The sequence below is a fragment of the Toxotes jaculatrix genome, chromosome 4 (genome assembly GCF_017976425.1).
Source record: "Toxotes jaculatrix isolate fToxJac2 chromosome 4, fToxJac2.pri, whole genome shotgun sequence".
Taxonomy (NCBI): Eukaryota; Metazoa; Chordata; class Actinopteri; family Toxotidae; genus Toxotes; species Toxotes jaculatrix.
The window spans coordinates 3,702,808-3,724,442 of record NC_054397.1 but is presented as its reverse complement, the minus strand read 5'-3'; the positions used below and the strand labels follow the sequence as shown (position 1 = coordinate 3,724,442).

At 40.9% G+C, this 21,635-nt stretch overlaps 1 protein-coding gene across 3 annotated transcripts; it reads left to right on the top strand.

Annotated features, from left to right (window-relative positions):
- The first annotated feature begins 3,849 nt into the window (after positions 1–3,849).
- On the top strand, positions 3,850–18,986 carry si:dkey-92f12.2. 3 transcript variants are annotated; one of them, XM_041036911.1, is made up of 16 exons: positions 3,850–4,147; positions 10,626–10,734; positions 10,882–10,997; positions 11,119–11,502; positions 11,595–11,654; positions 11,893–11,964; positions 12,603–12,751; positions 13,083–13,133; positions 13,272–13,310; positions 14,074–14,268; positions 14,409–14,546; positions 14,745–14,841; positions 14,996–15,111; positions 15,203–15,376; positions 15,916–16,005; positions 16,248–18,986. In XM_041036911.1, exons 2-16 carry the CDS (start codon positions 10,628–10,630, stop codon positions 16,362–16,364), a joined length of 1,905 nt encoding a protein of 634 aa, XP_040892845.1. In that variant the 5' UTR covers positions 3,850–4,147; positions 10,626–10,627; the 3' UTR covers positions 16,365–18,986. The 3 variants fall into 3 exon arrangements, with proteins under 3 accessions (XP_040892845.1, XP_040892846.1, XP_040892843.1); XM_041036912.1 differs by lacking the exon at positions 3,850–4,147 and adding an exon at positions 8,712–8,896 and having other exon boundaries at positions 10,624–10,734; XM_041036909.1 differs by lacking the exon at positions 3,850–4,147 and adding an exon at positions 8,712–8,904.
- Positions 18,987–21,635: the final 2,649 nt, after the last annotated feature.

The window sequence follows — 21,635 nt, the reverse complement described above, 5'->3', positions numbered from 1 at the left end:
ATCTGGGCACCACTTTGTAGATGGAGTCTCTCATGTGGGAAGCGTGTCTCCTTTCAGGACGAAAGGTCAAGTGCCAAAAAGTTGAGAGCTCCCAGAGGATATTATCACAGATGCCACAAGGCTGAAAAATATTGGGCCCTGTTGGTGCCCATTTAAACAGAATTTCAATTTAAACAGAAGTAAATGCCATGGATGCCTCTTTTTCGTCGTATTCACTCCTGCTTGGTCAGTACAGTCTTGACAGTAGTTTGACTCCAAACGAGTAGATGAGATATTATACTTCTTGCTTGTTTTGGATGGGATGTCAGAACCTACCTTGAGTGAGTGCGCACAGTTGTAGCTTCTTGCTAAACAACACCGGCACAGGGGGCATTTGTGTTGTGGGGGCATTTTGCGTACCGGTTTCACTATACACTGTAAAAGGTGGACGGTCAGGTGATAACCATAGATGTCTGGACTCCATCCCAGATTTAGCCATCTAAATTTAAGCTTCTCATCAGACCTACGCCATAAAATATTTAGTGAATGTGACCTAGAATAAATGGAGTGAAGCCTGTGAGCCAGTTCAGGCAGACAGTGAGCTTGAGTGCAACACAAGACACGCTCTGCACTGTCACTGCAACATTTATAACATCCAGCTCACCTTTTTCAATAACGGTTTCTGTTTGATCCGTCAATGCTCTGTCTACCCTTTTCTACTAATGTTAACACTGCTGAGAATATTTACTGCCGCTGCTGCTGCTCAGTCCCTCCAAGATCCATCTATAGACTTTGTCTTGAAAACTATGTCCCAATTCTTTACTACTTCTAAGCAGGTTTTTAGGTGGCACAGGTACAGTGCTGCTTTGAGCTAAATGCTCGGGTCAGCATGCTAACATGCTCACTATGAAAATGCTAGCACATTGATGTATACCATGGTTTGAATGAAAAAAACATATTAGCATCTAATATATAACAGGGAAAGAGCTAAAGTTCCCCTTAGGTGGAAGTTTTTTGTCATTTCTCATTTATTGTCATTTCCCAGTCTCTGCTGTGCTAAGTATGATGTATTTTTAATGGAAGTGATGAATAAGAGCCCAGGTGCCAAATATTGGCTTTAACCATTCTCTCTGGCTGAATGACCTTTCTTGTTCGTCCAGGAACCAAGCAAAGAACTGTGGGTCTTGTTAGATTTGTTGTGTAAATAAAAGTTATCATGTGTAAATAATCAGCATTACATAATGTTAAACTTACATAGTGTACGCACCTGCAGTACAGTGTGTGCATTCAGCGGATGACTGGTGGGTTTAATCTGCGCTGCCTTTTACACCGTGATAAGACATCGCTGGCGATGACTCAGACAGTGTGTGTGTGTGCATGTCTGTGAGTGTGGGCAGTGTGTGTCACTGTCTATAGGTGTGTCCCCCTGTCTGTTTAGAGATTTCACTCTCTCTTACCCCCATGTCTCTTTCTCCCCTCTGTGTGCCCCACGTCTTCCCTCCTTCTTTGTGCCCGTTATTCCCACCCTCCCTCGTCACACTCTAAGTCTTAAAAACAAACATCCTCCACATACACACATTTCACTCTTGCTCTATTTTTGATCACATTCCAGCCCAGTGACTTCAGACCAGAAATGGGAAAGCTTGTGTGTGTGTGTGTGTGTGTGTGTGTGTGTGTGCCCATGATGTCAGCTGTTTGTTTACGTACTGTGGTTGTGTCTGGGGCACCAACTTGGTAGATAAGAAGGGTGGGAGTCTCCCTCTCTCTCTGAGTGCGTGAGTGTGTGTGAATTGTGGGCATTGAAGTGAAGACAGGAGGGACATGCCAGACATGAAAGAGTCCATAAAAAATGTTCCGTTGAATGGCCTCAGGAGCGATGAGCTTGTCAACTTTATAGACTCTTCATTGTTGAGCAACTGATAATTGAGTGTATTCCTGTTTCTCTGTCTCTCTCTCTCTCTCTCTCTCTCTCTCTCTCTCTCTCTCTCTCTCTCTCACCCCAGCCAGAGGAAACTGCTGCATAATGATAACAGACTCAGAGACAATGGGTTCAACGAGCGTGAATTCACACACACATACACACATGTTCATGAACAATACATACACACTCATTGTGTCGGTGAGGCTCAGGGGTCAGGGGTCCTGCCTGCGCTGCTGATAGTCTCCAGGCCTTCTGAAATTATTTATCAAATATGGAACAATCCGGACATACCAGCTGCATTCTGAGCTCTTTTTTTCCCCCTGTTAAAATGACCTGTTGGAATAAAGAATTATCCCTCTCTCTCCTTCCCCCCTCCTGCCTGGACCTTGTCTGCCCAGTGATAAGGTCAGATTGGGTTTATTTTGGGCTACTTGCAATACTGCAAAGAGTACCAAAGCCCTAAGGGTTTCCTTTAAAAGCATTTTGTTGTGTTTTGGGTAATTTCGGTCTCCCACATGTGGTGAACAGACTGAGGGAACAATTCCAAAACCTGGCCTCTCTTACTGAGAGGTTTGACCTTGACTGGTTGCATTACCTGCAACTGGTGTTGTCGCATTGTTTCTTCAGTCAATCAAAATACATTGAACGGCTTTATGTAGAGCACATTTTTTGGAAAAAGTTCATAAGTGCCTCACAGTCTCTCACAATGCCTCAAGTGTTATTGTTTATCAATAATGTTCTCTAGTGTACTCGACTCTTCATTTCCATGATACTCTATCCAACATTCATTATGCGAGTTTATTAGATGCATTTAGCTAAAACCATGATGATGAATAATGTGGGATGTGGGATTTCTTCCCACAGGGCTTTTATGTCCATTTTGCATTTAGATAGGCTATAATAAAACCCAGCAGAATCACTTTAAGATTTCTCTGAGACTTTGTTGTAAATGAGAATAGCATTAGCTGACTTTGTTGGGAGTCTGTTTTAGATTCAGCTCTCATTCTGTGATTTGAAGAACAATTGAATTTTGACTTTCAAACATCACAGCTTACAGAAGAATGTTTTTACATTTTTTACTTGACTTTGGTCCTGGTCGTTAAATTGCCAATATGATGGTGTGATGGTATGACAAGCTTCAACACAGTGTAACAGGCGTGTTCAGCTGTTCAGGACGCAGTTATTCATGGCCAGATGGCTCCACTGTGTGTCAGAAAACCTGAACAGCAGCCAAAGGGAAAAGTTCCTTGGAGGGCACACATATCACCACTAGAGGGTACCCTATGTTTTAGTTATTGTCAGATCTACTGTGCCTTGAACCGCTAGAACGAGACCGGAAACAGTTTAAAAGTGTCCAACATCATTCCTACGATCGTGTAACAAAAAAAAAAAAAAAAAAAATCGGTACTGTGGGCTCTTTGTTATGTGCTACTTCCTGATAAAAAATTTGGTTTTGGTCCGTGGTCCTAATTAATAAATTATCTTCCGTAACAACAACAATAACAATAATAGTAATCTAATACCGTACACCATTCGAACACATGAGAGTTATGAATCAACACATAAAATTTTCTTACTTCAAAAAGAAGTCATTATAAACAAAACTACCTAAATGACAGCCTTTTAAGTCTTTGAAGGAAAATCAGTGATTATGTGAGGGAATCTAAAGGTTGTTTAAAAAATAGGGGAAAAAAACAGTATGATTTGAGAGGAAGTCGTGTGTTTACAAGAACAAATTGTGAGGACCAGTGGAAAAAATTTTATTTCAGTTAAAAAAAAAAAATTATTTCAGTTAAAAGGGTGAATTTGTTAGCTTGTAATTATATATGATCTTATCAAAATAGTAACAATCGTAAAGTGCAACTTTTATTTTGTTAACCAGTACCGGATGTACAGCGCTTCGCTCTGCTAGCTTGACTCCGCTACTGTAAACATTTGTAGCGGCGAGAATCACCGAGCTGTCACGACGAGCGTCCGTCTGTCTCGGTGCCCCAGCCCGCAGTCATGCCATCCAGTTGCATACTTAACTCATGGAAATTCATCAGAGATTAAGCTGCTGTTTCGGGACTTTGTCCGGGCTGAACGGAGGCGTGACGTTTCTTTAAACGGCTCTCGGTGGTCGTTAGAGCTGAGGAGGAGATTATCGCTTCCTGGCAGAGAATTTGACAGTTCAGCCGCTCGGCTGCTGCTTAGGCGGCGTGGGGTTTTTTTTTTGTTCGGCCGCGGCAGACCACACAACATAACGAGGTAAGTTAAGGACACTGAGTTAACGAGTCCAGTTCGTGCCCGATAATGGCCACTCGGCGTTAAATACTGAAAACACGGACTTTTCGTGTGTCGTTGCTCAAGTGGGCATCTCCGTGTTCCACTTCAGGATGCTGTTGTCGTTTGATTGAGTGCTGCGTTGATGAACTAACGTTGCGCGTGTGTGGCCCCGGCGGGCGCTGTTAACATTAGCTAGTTTTATTTCGTAAGTACTTTCAAAACATGTTCTATTACCGTTCTGATTACTTTATAATCACTGTTAAACATATCAGTGACCAGTCAGTAGAGGCATTGACGTGAAGTGTTTTGTGTATAGGCGGGTTTTGTGTGTGTTTTTCAGAGCTGCTTTAGCTAACTTAACTTTAAACTGATTTTACCAAGGAAAACTAAACAGCTAACTAGCTAGAACGGTGTATAACTATTATTTAATATGATAAAACGAACAATAATTGCTGTGATATTTCTTATAGCAACAATACTTTGCATGTGTATTGTTAATTTTACCCTAAGTTATCCAGTAGGTTACAGTATTTTTACTGCACTTTCAAAAGCAAACAAGACCCCGCTGTCATTAGAGCATGCTGTAGTATTAACGCTGTCATCTTGTAACTAAGGTGCAACGCCAGAGTAAAATAGTGTGTAAAACAAAAACAAGAATGCCAATTCTTTTTCTGTAATTTGATTATCTAGGTCCAGAGAAACTAGCAGGGGGCATTTTGGGGCTTCCTAAGAAGTGAGGTGTAGTGTTAGGATAAGATTATGTGAGTGTTTTGTTTTTAAAGTTTGAGCCTTCCCATTTTCAGCACAGCAAGTCTGTAGAATATAAATTTTTGACAGTGTAAGTTAGTTTGAGAGTAGACATTAATAGTTTAGATATTATCAGATGCATGTGACTGGTCTAAAGGGCTGGGTCCTGGATATTTATTTATTTAATTTGTTTGTAGCAGACCATACACAATGTGTGTAAACACTCATGCCACCAGCTGATTTGCTTTGCCAGTGTCCTTTGACAGGTCTGAACTTGGTAACTTGGATCCAAATCATTCTGTCTGTTTCAACATAGATCCTTGTACTGATGTAGCAGCAATGTACGGTGATTTCAGTGGAGGTGCCAGAGGATCTCAGGCTTGACTAGGTTCCCCAGCTCTACTGAAAACTGTACTGAAAGCCAACATGCAGTAAGGCATAGAGAAATAGATAGAGACAGAGAATCGAATGCAAGCATCTGGTTCCTGTTGATACAAACAGCCCTTATTAAGTAGAAGCTTAGCCTAAATTACTGTAGTTAAGATTTTCTCCCCCTCTACTTTACAAAAGCCTTGGGGTAATTTGTCTAAAGCCAGTGCACACAGATGACTCATCTGCTCTGTATGTCTGAGTCATATTGCTCTGGCACTGTCCTTAAAGTTAGCCACGGCATTAAGCCTTTTGCCAGTGAGTTCTGGTTTGGTGAAGACTGATGCTCGGCATTCCTTTCTTTGCCCGCTCCGTCCGGCTGTTTTCACTTTTTATTTTCCCCCAGCCTTTCATTCCTGTACTTTTTCTCTCCCTCTTTATTTTTCCTCTCATTGAGAAAACTTAAACTCCCTTGCTGGCTTTTAAACCCACCACAGTGTTTTATATATTTTCTCTCCTACAATTTCACACTAAAAGTTCTCACATGTTCATCTTTCCTCCCCTTTGTCATTTTATCCCTTTGTCCTCCATTCAGGCTCTCATCTTTGTTGTCTTGTTGTCTCTCTCCACCCTCTCTGTGTTTTTGTCACAATTGATCTGCTCTTTTTCTCTCTGTTTCTCCCTTTTTTTTTACTCCTTTCATTACTTCTCTGCTCTTACTCTTCCATGTCAGTGGTCAGGATACTGGACCAGCTACCGGCGGCCCGCCCTGCCCTGCCCTGCCCTGCCCAGCCCTGTGCAAACACCACCACTACATCCTGATCTCTGCTTGCTCTGATTTAGCTCCAGTTTAGCTGCTAGTGGCTTATTGGGCTCACACAGTTGCCAATTAATTGGTTAGTTGATCGAAGGAAAATTTTTTGTCAATTATTTTTAGAATTTAAACGAAGCCAAAATAAGCAAAAAACGTGATGGTGCCATCTTGTCCAATGTAAGGATTTACTGCCCTTCTCAGTTTTTAAACAGTCGTAAACTGAATAGCTTTGGTTTTTGGATGAGTGGTTGGACAAAATAAGACATCTTAAGACATCATCTTGGACTCTGGAAAACTGCAGTTTGCACTGTTCATTATTTTCTGATATTTTATTGACCAAACAAATAATCGACAGATTGATTGTGAAAATAATTGTTATTTTCAGCCCTAACTCACACATGCTTGTACTTGCGTTTAGCATGGGCCCATCTGTTGATTTGGCCAGTTTTAAATTCATACTGCTGTTGAGTCACCAGAGTGGGTCCAACCTGCATTAAGTGGTGCGCACATGCCCAAAGGAATCTCACTTGGATTTGTTTATACATTATATGCATTAACCATAAACCCTGTATGGGGATGTGAGATACCAAAGGGATGACTAAGGCAGATCACTGCTGTTCAGGAGACAGTTTCACTCTCGCGTTTTGCCTCTAATTCACTTCCTGTGGACAGAGGGCTTCACTGTCAATACCTGACATGCAACGTTAGTGCCAGATGTGATGTGCTTCTCTACTTCTGTTCTTTATGATTAAGGCTGACAAGTTAAATTAGCTTCTCATTTGAAGTGTTTCTGTAACATCACATGGGTCAAATGAGATTTCAGAGGTTTGATGCTTCCTGCGCTGAATGAACAGCACCTTTTGTTTCTCTCTGCACGAGTCCCACAGGACCTGAAACAGGTTTCCTTCTGTCTAGTGGGGGATGTGCCCATCTTGCTGAGATTTGCCTGTTCATGGATTTATAAACCGTTCAGATACACATAGAGAAATCATACGTCAAGGACATGTAGAGTAGAAAAGCATGCTTTCTCAGCCTTCAGCGGAACAACAGGGCTCTTGTAATTGAAATCGAAAGGCTTAAAATGGATTTCCAAATTCAGATTATGAATGGGCAATTGTAAGATGTAATTTGGTTTGGTTTTTTTTTAGATTAAGTGGATATAATGATTAGCAAAGGGGGTATGGCTCTAGAAAAATGTGAGATGCAATCAAACATTTCTACAGTATTTCAGTGGGAATAATTGTCCTGGAAAGCAAAGGATGAGAAATTGCTTTGTGCATGGGTGTCCTCTGCTTCAATAAGGTGGGGGTTGGTATGTTCAGGGTGGGAAAAGTGCTGTGCTAGGCTGCGCTGAGATGCCATTTAAAGTGGAAGGGCGGATTTGAGGGCATTAAAGCACAAACTGCTCCCTTCTCTACACTCTCAGCTAAAGCCTCTTGACGTGCTATGGAGAAAGAAATGCTACTGTAATTGTGAAAGGGAGGCTTTTGTTTGCTCAATAATAGATCCTGGCTGTTGTTGTTGGTGTAGAGTGAAAATGTTTGTGACTCCCGTCGCTGTTTGTTTGTTTTGTGCTGATGATAGGGTCTGCAAACTGTTTTCAAAGCATGAATATTTAAAGATACAGATTTTGTTCTCAGTTTTGGAAATACTGTCTTTAAGATGTGAGGATTGTGTCTGATAGCAGTGTCAAACATCTCACTATCCACAGTGTTTAGCCACATCCTCTGTGCTTTAATCCGTGTTAATCAAACTTGATAAGGAAAATTAAATAGTTAAACCTGTGGTCAGCGAGTTTCTTAAAATTGGCTGCCTGTAATGTCACTTATCAAGTAACTTAAGATACAGCAAAGGCCTGTACTGAAAATCTCCCAGGAAACGACTGTCAGAGACTAATATGCAAATTAAAAATGCACGAAACCATTTACATCCATTTTATTGGATAGGCACAAAAGTAAGAGTTATAATATTTACGTACATTCACAGCAGAGAGCTAGCTGCCGCCAAACTCTGTTGCCACTGTTCCAGTGTAGCATAGAGAAAACATTTATTAAGTGAAGAAACGACTAAAACACGCAGCTTTGTGTTTTGGAAAATAAGACATCACTTATGGATTGTGTGCAGCTGCTGCAGAAATATCACTTTCAGTATGACTGTGTGTTGTTCTGTTGTTCTTTTTTGCAGTAAACAGAGAGGGCCTGTGTGCTGGCCCTGGCAACGGGCCGCTGTTAGGCGTAGTCATGCGTGTTGTTGCTATTATTGCCTGTTTACAGCAGTGTCACAGTTTGGTGATGTTCTGACCTCTTTGCTCTTTTTTTTTTTTTTTTTGTTTGTCAGCTGAAAATTTTCACTCCTCCTCGTTCACTCTGTCCCTTCAGTTGCTTGCACAGAGACAGTGGAAGAAGATGAAATTTAGGAAGGAGGAAGATGTGGGCAATTAATATAGCATGTGTACTGAGAGACACCTCACAGGAAAACTAGTAGTGTAAAGATAAGCCTGTACGCCCCTTTTGGGAGTGGAGGTTTCTGTGTGTGTGTGTGCTGTGACATTGACTTCCTGTCTCTGTCTATTGGGTACAGACAGCCACAGCTTCCCTTTCTATCATGCTCTGCCGCTCTTTTCGGTAGCATGAGTTAGTTACTGCACTGTTATAGTTCATATCCCCGGCTAACTATATCAGAAGACTAATTCAAACTTTAACCTGGTTAGTTCTTCCACTTCAAGTCTTTCTTCACGGCACAGCAGGTACAGAAGGATGCAGGATATACTGTAAAGTTATAAGACTGGATCACAGAGCAGAATCTAAAGGTTGGTGGATTTTCTGATGTGTGGACAAAATGGAGACTTTATCTCTAATCATTTCTAACTTTGGGAATCCTTTCACTTTCTAAAATCTTACCTTAAATGGCCACTTCTTGTGGTAATTCTTGTTTCGTTGCATAAATGGAGAGCTAGTGTGTCAGATCACTGCATCTTTTTTTTAAGAGAAGTATATCTGAAGCTGGTCGCATGAAGCGAGCACTGACCCTCAGTAAGACAGGCGGTTGACCTTTAATCAAATGAATTGATAGTTTCACCCTCTGCTTACAGCAGTCTTGAAATAGTGAGTGACAATTTACAGCATATTACGATTATTTTGTAAACACTGACACTGTGATTAAATCTCCCTGTTACCTGCTACAACAGTAAATAATGTCCTCATAGATTTTCTGTGGACTAATTATCCGTGTCAGATGTGTTTTCCTCTAATTAATATACGTAAACAAACAGTAAACATGCAACATTACTTGCCGGAGGAGCAAACACCACAAGTAGTTAAGCTTGTGAGCTGTGGTTTAGGCTAATTATCTGCAGCGTAAGAACACGTGGTTGGCCAATCCGGTTGCTCAGTTTCAGATGCGTGTTACGTAATCTTTGCTATGGCAGATTTTCTGAAAGGTAAACTGGCGGATACTTTCTAACAAACACGACCACGAGATAAAGCTGATGGAATCAGGTCTTTCTCCTTCCCTGTTTTTATCGCCCGCTGTTAAGCTGATATTTTCTCAGGGTTTTTCTCCGCTTTAAGTATGTTGTTAAGGTATGCTGCATTTCTGTGAGTTTTTGTCGCTCTGCAGTACTGTTTTTTACCATCTGTACTCTGAGAGTGTCTGTGTCATACCGTGCTAGCAGTGTCTGGCTTTGTTCTTCATGCTTGCATGTTCAGATGCTTTTGTTTGTGCAGTTAGATGTTTTTCTTTTTCTTTATGCTTTGTAAAGCTCAGTGAGGTTTTGAGCAGCAGGACGGCTCCTGTAGATTAGCAGGATTAGAGGTGGCTGAGATTAACCATGAGAGCATCTGTCAGAGACTTGCTGCTGGTATTACTATCACTGCTACATCAACTGCTACCGCTAATATCACCGCTAATCTTTTTGCTGCTGCTACTTTCAGCGACTGCTATTACTGCTACTCCTGCATCTGCTGCTGTTAGTACTGCTATTTAAAATAATATGACAGCCATAACTGCTTCTGTGATTATTATTAACTACTACAACTTAAAGTAGAAACTATTGCGACTGTTACCATAGCTGCTTCTTTTTGTTACTGTCACCCATTATTTTCTGTTAGGACTGCACAGATCTGCACATTCATTCATATCCAAACTAAACATGAGTTGCCGACTGACCCTCTCCAAACATCTCCAAACAGGAAAATATTTCACTTTCATCAAAGAAAATATCCTGCTTATCACCTCCCAACCAGCTTTTCAGGGGAAACCCAGTCATTTTTAAATCATTTTTAAAATGTGTGCTTGTGTGTGTGAATTTTACACAAAATACACAATTACTGGTCATTATTATTCCCATTTAATCCTTCCTAGTTGGGAATGGTTTGTTGTTCTTGTGACATTTCTGGAACTGCAAGAGAAATTGTGTCTCTGTGAACAACTTCTTCCATCGTGTGCTGATCAGAGGCGTTATCCATTTTAAGGAGCTATGTGAAATACTGATAAATCATACCTTATTATTTTTCTCTCTCTGTCTTTCAGTCATGTCTCGTAGGAGTTCTCGCCTGGTGTCCGGTGGCTACTACAATTCAGATGAAGAATCTGACTCAAGTAGCGTGACTAACATATCCTACCGTGAAAACCCTGTGAAGTACGTAACTGTGTGTGTGTGTGTGTCTGCTCGTTTGTGAAGCTAGGATTCTGGTCAGTGAGTCTGATACGCAATCTTTGTCTTCTCTCTAATTCGCTTTTTTCTTCCTTTGTGTGTGTGTGTGTGTGTGTGTGTCATTTTCTTAAGGGTTTTCAAGAAGAAGTCAGGGACCCGCAAAGCCGGCTCCCGTACCTCCAGCAGAGCCAATAGCAATGCTAGTTCACCCAGCCTCGAGCCGCCGGCCACTGCAGGCCTGTCTGACGGTATAAAAAAAAAAAAACCTATAATAACAAGATAATTTCCTGTCAGTACAAAAGTAATAATAACAAAGTGAATCAACCATGGGTGGGTGGTTGTTTCTCCTTGTCACTTTCTGCCTCTCAGACCTGAGTCCTTCTCCTGTGAGCAGCCAGACACAGCCAGTCATGAGGACAGTACCCTATGTCTCCACCACAGCCACCCCTCGGCCTGCCCTGACCCCGTCATCATCTACCCCAAGTCAGAGGCCTATGGGCTACCCCTCAGTACCTCCAGAGAAGAGCCCTTATGCTGGGCTCTCCAGCTCCAGCAGGCCAGGGTTACACCTGAGGCCCAACCACAAGGAGCCACCTCAGAGCGGAGTGGACAGCTCGGGGTACTCGTCCTCTGAGGGTAGTTACAGGAAGCCTGTACCTGCCACCAGCAGTCCCAGCAGAGCGAGCAGTAACAGTGGGGCTCCCAGTCCTGGATACAGAAGCAGAATCAGCAGTGCCTTCGTCAGTCTGATGGGTGAGTACTAAAGTGTATCAGTGTGTGTGTGAATTTTAATGTGCCTGTGAATGAAAATATAATAATTTCATTGTTCCATATGCTCTTTGCAGACTCAGCCTCATTGATGGCTGTCGCAGCACAATCGAAAATGAGGCATCTGGCTGCTTTAGGTATGTTGTGGGTATATATGTCTAAGTTTGTGTTTTTGTGTACTTGCACATGTATGAACATGTGCAGTAAGTTTATACTTGTGCTTGTTTTACTGCCACTGTTAGGTTGATTTGTACAGTATGTGTTCACATACAGCTTTCACATGCCAGTAGGTTTGTGTTTTCACAATCATTGCATATGACTTGGCTCCAGCTTATCACAATCCCTGCAAATCGACTTTTCTCCTTGTCCCTGCAGCAAATTCTTCATCGAGCAGTCGCATGAAGAAGGCTTGTGGTCTGTTTCTTCTCCTCCTCATCATACTTCTATGTAAGTCACACATACATTTTAAGAGGTCCAGGTTTGAATGTCATCTGGCAAATTTTCTCATTTAAGAGACAACTCATCAGGTGGAGAGTTTGGTTTTGCTGTGCCTTAGTTGTTGAAGTTTTGTTTTCATTGTTTCTTCGTCAGATAGAGACAAATTAAAGGAACTATAACTTTGGAGAGTTCACTGATCAGACTACGTTTGATGTTACATTCACAGTAATGTGAATGTAACGCGAGTTTTGCGATTGTTTTGTTTATATTTGTGCATAATATATATTTTCAAAAAGTACCACAGCCTTTTTGTAGAGCGACAGTGAAATTCCTACCACACCTACTTTCCTGGATACATCTTAGATGAGTAGTACTCGGGGTTTCCCCCAGGAAGTTGTTTAGCACGGGTGATAGTGTCTGCCCCAAAATGTGTTTCTTTGACTCGAGCGGCAGCTCTGCTTGTGTTGTGAGTTTTCCCTCACACGTCCCTGCCTCAGTGCGATCGAATGAGTCATGATAAATGTCATTACAAGTTTCACATCAGGGCCTTTGATCTCCGAGGGTCGATGACGTAGGTGATGTTTACTTCGTGCTTAATGTGTTGCTATGCACCGTTCTTAAGGCGCCATTACTCCTGTTTTCTCCAGGTCTTTGGTTCCTCCTTCCCTTCTTGACCTCTTTCATCTCCCGCATGAGTGTCACAAAGACCCCATCACAGACAAAACCCACGAGTCAGCCTGTTGTCCCTGCCACTCCTCCTCCTCAACCCAACACCATGCATCATTCACCTGTGGTGGTAGGGCTCAACTGCAGCTCAGCTGCCGATCATCTGCATGTCACTGGTTATGTGGTTGATTTTCCAGACCTGCTCTTGAACAGTGTAGCTGTAGACAAGTTCCTCATCCACATTTGGGACAGAAAATGAAAGAAACAGCCATTGCAAGCAAACAGAAAATAAAAGAATGTCTACAATAGGGCACAAAACTCAACAGCTATAATGTTTCTTACACAGAGTTCTTTATGAAAGACACCTGTTTCTTTGAGGATTGTTGGCATGAAAATCTGGAGTCTTTTTTTTTTTTTTTTTAGTTACCTCAGTAGTTTTAAGAATTCTTTTGTCCCACCAGGATCCAGCCGTTGTGTCTGCTGCTGTAGAAGCGAAGATGAAGCATATTTTGGTAAGAAGCAGATCATCAACAATTTTGCAAGTAAAATCCTAAAATGTGTTCGTCACAAAAAGGGGGTGATGAACGGTCACATGTTGATCTGTGTTCACTTTTTGTGAGTGTAACCCATGTGGCTGTGTTTGGTTGCAGGTGGAACTTCAGCTGAAGCAAGAACAGCTTCTCTCCCAGGTGAGAGAGTCTCTCTCCGTTTCTGTTCCTCTCTCTCTCTCTCTCTCTCTCTCTCTCTCTCTCTCTCTCTCTCTCTCTGTTATTCCCTGTGTCTTCTCTCATTCGTTTACTCTTGTATTTAGCAAACTGCTAAAACTGTTAGCTCTGCCGTGGTGAAATGTCCTGGCTGGTGAGGTCAGGATGGAGGCAGGGATGAAACTTAGGCGGTGCTTCACTGACATCTAGTGGTGGCGATGGAGAACTGCAGAGAACACAGGCTGGATTTTGCATGATTTTGTTTCTTCGTTCTTTTCTTTCCCTTCTGTATTTTGTTCTGTGTAACTTTATAATTTGACAAATATTCTTCAGTTACAACATATGAGGAGAGTAGATGATGCACAAAAGAGCTGGTATATTTACAAGAACATCGTTTCAAACCACTGTCAGTACTAAACAAATCTGCAACTTGCTGTTACACCCCAAAATACCCTTTCCTTAGTTAAACTGATTTAATATTCCTGTAAACCTTTGAATTTTCTAATTAAGAAGCAAAATCATATCAGGATCACCGCTAAGATGCATCTGTGGTAAAAAAAATTATATATATCAGATGTCTTTGGCTCAAGGTAAGTCTATCTGTAATTTAATAGGAAGGAACTTAAATTGGATTTAAGTTCTTGTTGATAAACAAGCTAATAAAATGGCAAACATGTAACTCCAGTGCAAGGAGAGCCTTTCCCTGTTTCCTCCAATCATCCCTGACACTACCACCTCTTTCTCTCAGATGGAGGAGCAAATGAGGCTGGACATGCGGGGGATGAAAGCTAAGCTAGATGATGTGAATTCGGACAGTCGGCTGCGTCTGGAGCAGGAGGTCGCTGGGCTGGGCAAGCAGATGGCGGATTATCAAACAGACAGCCGCTCTGCTGCTTCTAGCCTTAGCCTCAGGATCCAAGCTTTGGAGGCCCAGAATGCGAAGGTAACAGTGCTGGTAGATTTGTTTGCAAGTGACAGATTCAAGATTTTTGAAAGGAAAGTCAGAGACATCCCTTAATCCTGGCTTTTGTTCTGAAGGACCCATTTCGTTGAGACTCTGATGTGACTGCCTCTTTCTCGTAGCTGTCCCAGGAGTTGTCCTCCATCCAGTTGATGCCTCCTCCGGCCCCCTGCCCTGATACCAACACTGCCCCCGTCCACAACCATCTGACCCCAGAGCTCCAACAGGCCATGGAGAAGTGGCTTACTGAACGCATCAAGGTAGGTAGAGAGATACTGTAGATGGTGTCTAAGAGTATTTACTAGCTGTCGAACTCATATGAACATGTCTCTTGGTTTTGGATTCTGAATAACGGGTTTTAAATGCTCTGATTTCATTTTAATGTGTGTGTGGCTATTTTGTTATATGTCATTACAAATCAGTACTTATGGAATGTCCTGTGTGTTAATATGAATCAGGAGCAGGATTTATTCAGACTGGGTGACAAAGGAGGTGGCACAGACTTCGGACGGCCCATGGCTGACAAAATGGCCGACTTTGCCCTGGAGACTCAAGGTCAGGAACGTCCCAGTGTCACTGTTACTTGACTTTAGCTATCAGTGTTTATCGGGTTTAATTCAGCTCAGTCTATAGACTATAGTACAGTCTATATACAGTCTATAGTTTGGTGTTTTTGCCTTGAAAATTTACCTTATGTATCTGTGTGTAGGTGCCAGTGTGATCAGCACCAGGTGTTCAGAGACGTATCGTATTCGTTCTGCCTGTGTGACCCTGTTTGGCTTCCCCCTTTGGTACCCGTCTGAAAGCCCACGCACTGTTATTCAGGTATACTGATCTTCTTCCTCACTGTTTTCCTGGTATTCTTCTTTCTTTTTCGCTCTGTAAAGATTATTATTATCTCCTCCCTCCTTCCCAGGGTAACGCGGTGCTGCTTCCAGGGAAATGTTGGGCGTTTCACGGTGTCCAGGGAACTCTTGTCATCTCTCTCTCTCACCCCATAATAATAAGTCATGTGACACTGGACCACCTGCCACGCTACAACTCCCCCACTGGCCGTATTGACTCCGCGCCCAAGGACTTTGAAGTCTATGTGAGTGCTTCCACTACAGAGATGCAGTATGGCACTTCACCACTGTCAGTGTTCCAGAATATTTTGACAAGAAAATATTGACAAACACATTACTATCCAAGTTGCCTAGAGTGTTTAATTTATAGATATATTGAAAAGTTGGAACAATACATCACATGATAGCAGCTTTAAAAAGTGACAGGGTTAGGGTTCTTTCTCAGTTTGGAAAAGCTGAACTTGTTTGGCACGTGCATTTGTAAATCCACTTGCAAAACTGCTTACCAATATTAGCTTGTATGAGTAGGAAAATATTGGATATTAAGTTAGAAGAATACAGCCTGTAGCCTGCTTTCATTTGTTTTACAATTCATTATCTTACATTTTACATTCATTATTAATACAAAATTGTAATTTGAGAAGTTTTCAGAGACTTTCAGCCGCATGAATTTGGCTTCAGGCCTGCTGTTTTTCGTTTAAGTGAAAATCATTCTGATTAGAATATAAAGCTCTTAGTCATCATTCACCCCTCTGACGCTGCAATTTCTGTTTCTCTTTCCCAGGGAATGAAAAATGACACAGAAGAAGGAACCCTGCTCGGGACGTTCACCTACGATGAGAATGGAGAGTCGACGCAGACGTTTAAGCTTCCTGTAAGTTCAGACTAACAAATCTACAAAGACAATAACATCATGATATTTAAAGAAAGACAGAAAATGAAGAAAGAAAATTGCCTGTTTCCTGTTCTGTATAAAAAGTGTGAGGTCAGGTTAAGCTGTGGTTGCTTTTGTTAAGTCTTGTAGGGCAACATGCAGTCATTTTGACATCTTTTTTTCTTCTCTCTGTCTCTTTCTACTCTCATCTTTTCTCCTGTGCCCCCACCACCCTCATGCAGAACCCCAGTGATGAGGTTTATAGATTTATGGAGCTGCGTGTCCTCAGTAACTGGGGCCATGTCGAATATACGTGTCTTTACCGCTTCCGAGTGCACGGAAAGATCGCCTCCACGTGAGATCCACCGACCATAACGGGAGGGCTCATTCCAACAAATCAGAAAGTACATGTGTCACGCACACTTTTTTATAAAGTACAATTCAAATTGGTGGTCTGATGTGTCTTCAGGCCAAATGCTACTGAAAAAAATGCTTGACGCTGACTAATGTCACTCCGGTGTGTCAGCTGGTTTTGCTGTGTTTTGGACTGCTTAATATTAAAGTGACAGAAATCACAGGAAGTCACACTTGGCTTTTTAAGTGTAAGAATGAAGTGTAAAATATGTTTCTGAAAATCAAATATCTACCTAGGAAAATCACGTGGAAGCATAGAGTTCAGGAAACTTGTGCTTATATGTCATATGAGCGTGCCACAAAATAATTTCTAAATTTTTGTTATTATTAGTTATTATTGCTATTTATTTGGTATTTCCTGCTTCACAGTCATATAGCATATGTTCCCAGCTGAAACACATTTCTTTACATGTTGCCATGTTATTGATAAGGTACTGGATCAGCTGCGAGTTAAACACAGTCCTTAATGGTACTCTAAAAGTGGAAGGACAGAAAGAGTTTCTTATTCCACAGAAGGTCTTGGGATTTGAACCAACATCAGCTGTTTGCAGTTACACACCTCAAAGCTTCCTACTACAACACAAAGTTAGAAAAGCTTATTTCTGCATTGCTCTGTCCACGTTTGGACACTAAATAAATTTCACTTAGTGCTGTAACTGATGATTATTTTCATTATTGATTGATCTGTCAGTTTTATTCTTGATTATTCAAGTAACTGTTTTGTCTATAAAATGTCAAAAAAAAAATAGTGAAAATGCCCTTTAAAATTTAATAGATCCCCAGACAACTTCTTCAAATGTCTTTTGTTTTTTTGCTCCTAACCAAAGATACAAACCGACAAAGAAAAATATTAAATCCTTACATTTGAGAAGCTGGAACTGCCCAATCTTAAGCAAAGCAAATATTTGATTATCAGAATAGCTGCCTATTAATTTTCTGCTTATCAACTAATCAGTGGATTGTTGCAGCTCTAATTTCAGTATTTAATATTTTTACAATATTAAGATATAGTTTGTAAAAATCTTGATCAAGTTGCCTGTTACCTGAACTGGCTGGAACAGCTGTTACACATTTTCTATGGGCCAGGTCTTTAGTTTTTTGTTACTGATGTTGTGACTGACCATCCTACAAACAACAGTAGAAATTACACAGAAGGAAGCAATGAATGTCTTTTTTTAATCAATATGGTTTGTTATTGATCAGGTAAATTTGATTTAATATTCCTGCAAAAGGTAAAATATGCAGCTTTGTAACATTTGTTTTCTTTCATTTCATTCCTTGGAAACTTGAAAACCTCTTTTTCTAACCTCTTTTAAAGGCGTCATGTTGACTCCACGGCGCCTGTGTTTCTGCTTTCTTGTACATAACTTTTAAATTTTGTATTTTCTCCACAACATGAAAGAAAGGTGTTATTTATTTGTAAAATGAGAATATTCATTTATGAATTCATATGTCATGTCTTGTTCTGGACGATCGGCTTCACAGTGTTTTTTTTCCATAACATTCTAGACACATGTAAAATCATCAAAGTTTACCATTCAAACTCCCTCCGCTCACACAGTCACAGTGTCACACCATCATTTCCCATGTATTCTTTATTGTTGTTTGATGGAGAAAATATTAGACACTTGTTCTTGTTATGAGTTGCACTAGAGATGAATCCAGGTTAAATCAAATCATCTCTCTCTGATTTCCTTTATTAAATTTAAACTAGTGTTAAATGATGTAGAAAAAGAGGGACAGGTGAGACAGGGGAGGATTTCAGATAATTGTCATTTCGATCATGACAAAGGGGGAATTACAACCCAGCATCAGGAATTATGTATTAGCTACAGTATTTTATATAGTTTGCACACTTGGCAGTTTATTAGGTGCATCTAGTTGAAACTACTGCAGTCTAACTCAACAGCCCTGCAATACATCCTGTCTACAAGAAGGCTGCAGGACTGTTGTATTAGACTGCAGGTGTGCCCAATAAACTGCTGAGTGTACATTGGTGAGGATATAATTATTTTGATTTAATTTGTGCTGGTAACATTAAATAATAATTGTAGTGCACTGCGTTTTGAATTTAAGCTGGTGATTGTATTTACAGTTTTAATTTTACAGTTACTCCTTAAATGTCCTGATTTTGTTCAACCATTAATTATGATTTTTAATTTGCAGCACATACGAATCTGTAGGACTTCCTGCTTCCTGGTGGAAGCACTAAGTAATGTAATTCACTGAACTGAATCTTGATTGGCTTTTGAGGGACAGATCATGTCAGACATGTTATTATACACTGCACACAGTACAATGTATAATCGCCACTACATTTGAGGAAAAAAGAGGATTTTCTTTCATTTATAAAAAAGCCAAAACATTTGTTTTTGAAAGCTGTTGAACAGCCTGTACAATCCTAAAAAAAATACAAAATACTTTTTGAGGGTCATGGTCATTACTGACAATTGTCTTCTTTGTCGGATAATGCATGAGGTCTCCTCTAGAGTATTTGACTGTTAATGCCTATTTGTAAGCCAAACTGGGATGTTTGTCTGATTTATTAAACAAAACATTGTAATAGATTTTTTTTGTTATTGTATTTATTGTCATATTTTCTAATGCAGACCTCTGAAAACATGCTTATTACACAGGCAGGTTTACATTAACAGTGACAATAGGTATAGGTAATAGGACAAGTGTTGAACAGCCTACTCTCTTAAATATTGAGTTCTCATCAAAATTTTATCACAACAATTAAATCCAGTTTCCCACATTTAAGAATCAAAGATGCCTATAAATAAATTCAGGTTTTCATACAAGCATAAACACACTGTAACTACCTCTACAATTTTTTATATTTTACTTTTAAGCATTCTCAGACGTAATCGTGATTTCTGAAAAGTATCTGTATTTAATATAAAGTGACAACACAATATGAGAAATGTAAATGTATTTCCATCTCCCATCCCAGCTTGCGGTCCAGCTCCTCCCTCACATCGGGCTCCGCTGTACACGTGATGAAGGTCAGGCTGCTCTAAGCCGTTGGCACAGCTTTTTTCTCATCTTGGGCAGCTGTTTGGTCCGGGTGAGGTAACACAGAGGCTGAATGAAACTGCTCATGGAGAGAGCTACGTAGGTCACACAGGTGAGGGCTGGCAGCGGATTATCAAGGGGATGGTAATACCTCACCACATACTCTGTGAGCGAGGGGAGGTAGTGGGCATTTACCAAAGCAAATGAAGTAAGCACGATCTTGATTGCTCGCCTTTTCACCGGATGGACTTCCTTCCTACTGGGCCCTGTTTGGTGGAGGGACCTGAGAATCAGGATGTTGCAGGTTGATGCGATCAGTGTGGCACAACTCAGGAGCACCAACATCACCATCCACTTGAACAACTTGGAGACCTTCGTCAGACAGCAAGAAACAGCAGTCACAGCGTTCACCACCAAGCACAGTGACAGCCTCAGCTTGGGATCCTTGAGCCGCAGGAAGAACAGCGGATGGCAGACCGCCATGTAGCTGTCCAAACCCAAAATGCAGAGGAAAATCGGCCCACCTACTTGATTCAGATACCAAGCTATGAAGTTAGCAGCCTCTGTCGTTGGATTGCACAGGAAATGAATGTACTCAGTGAGGAACATGAGGCAGAACAACATGTCAAACACAGCCAGGTTGAGTGTAAAGATCTCTGAGGTGCAGCAGATGCCAGGTTTGCCCACCAGGAGGCGTATGACCATGGCATTGGTTGGCAGCGCCAGTGGTGGTATTGTCACTGCTGTGGGCAGGAAGTACCAGACAAGCTCACCAAACATATCTCTTGTGTTGTTCTGGTTGATGGTTCCGTTGACTTTAAAGTTTTCCATCACTGAGTTGAGGTGCCGTGTTGAATATCTGTCAGAAGAGAGGACAGTTTCACAACATGCAACTTTTTATCCCTTTATTTATTATTTATGTATAAGCAAGTTTTTGTTTGCAGTGTTTTTTGGTTTTTCTCGTTTGTTTGTTTATTTAGAGGAGGATCGGGGGGTCAGTTTGGGTAAGGATCCGAGAAACCTTCTGGTCATGTTTGCTGCTCAGACTGTCAGGTTTCTAACACCTCCACACGATTCTCCCTTCATATCCAACCAGCAAAATCCTGCTATTTTATTGTTTCTGCCATCACATTTCTGACCAGTTTCCACAAACATTACATCTTTACTTTGCATATTACCTTTACCTTATGCCAGGTGTGCTTTTGGAAAGTCTGTCTAGCTTGTAAACGTGATGCAAATTCACTCAAATGACATGCATTCTGTCATTATTGTTATCATACTTCTGTTTTCATTATTGGAAAAATGTCTTCTGTCAAACATTTGGTTAGGCTACAGAATGTTTGTATCCGAGCATGTATAATGTTTCTGATGGTCCCGGCTTCTCATTTGCTCAAGTCTCACAATCTCCTGTGAGATGTCCAGTATAACCACAGTTTGTGTTGACTTTGAGTGGGTGTCTGCTGGAGCAGCTGAGGACTGTCTTTGATCATCACCGGCCTTGTAGTCACTGGAATTTAACCCAGTGACTTACTTTGCTCATATTTGTTGTAGGTCCTGGTGATCGTGGTCTCTTTACTTAGAGCAAGAACACACTTCAACCTTACTTGATATTTTTATGTTTTCACATGAATTATATTTTTTTTGCAGGTTGAATTAAGCCAATATTTAATGTTTTTGTGTACTATGTAAATCTTTAGCATTTGAAAGGCAAAAAAGTCAGATGAAACAAAGAGGGTCATGATGCAACAAAGGGGAAAAAGCATGTTTGAAATTTGTAATCCAAAAAAATCAGACAGGATGCACAGTGCTACCTTGTTATTATCACAGTTATTTGTAGATATATATATCTATATCTATATCTATATAGATATAGATATAGATATATCTATACACACACACAATTACTTTACCTTTTAGAAATTGCAGTGTTCTTCACCAGGAGTCCCAGGATTCAGGGAGAGATAGGTGCTTGATAGATGGCCGCAGAAAAACACCTGACAGAAGCCAGGCTCTGGAGATTTATTTCCTACATTTGAATACCCACAGTCAAAACTGACAGGTGATATTTTAGCACTACCTCCATGCTGAATGAATATTTGTGGATTGATCTATGTAAATACAAATATGTGTGTTTTATAGTCCAGTGTGTAAGGACAGAATCACCTGCACATAGTAACACTGCCCTCGTCTCACCAAAT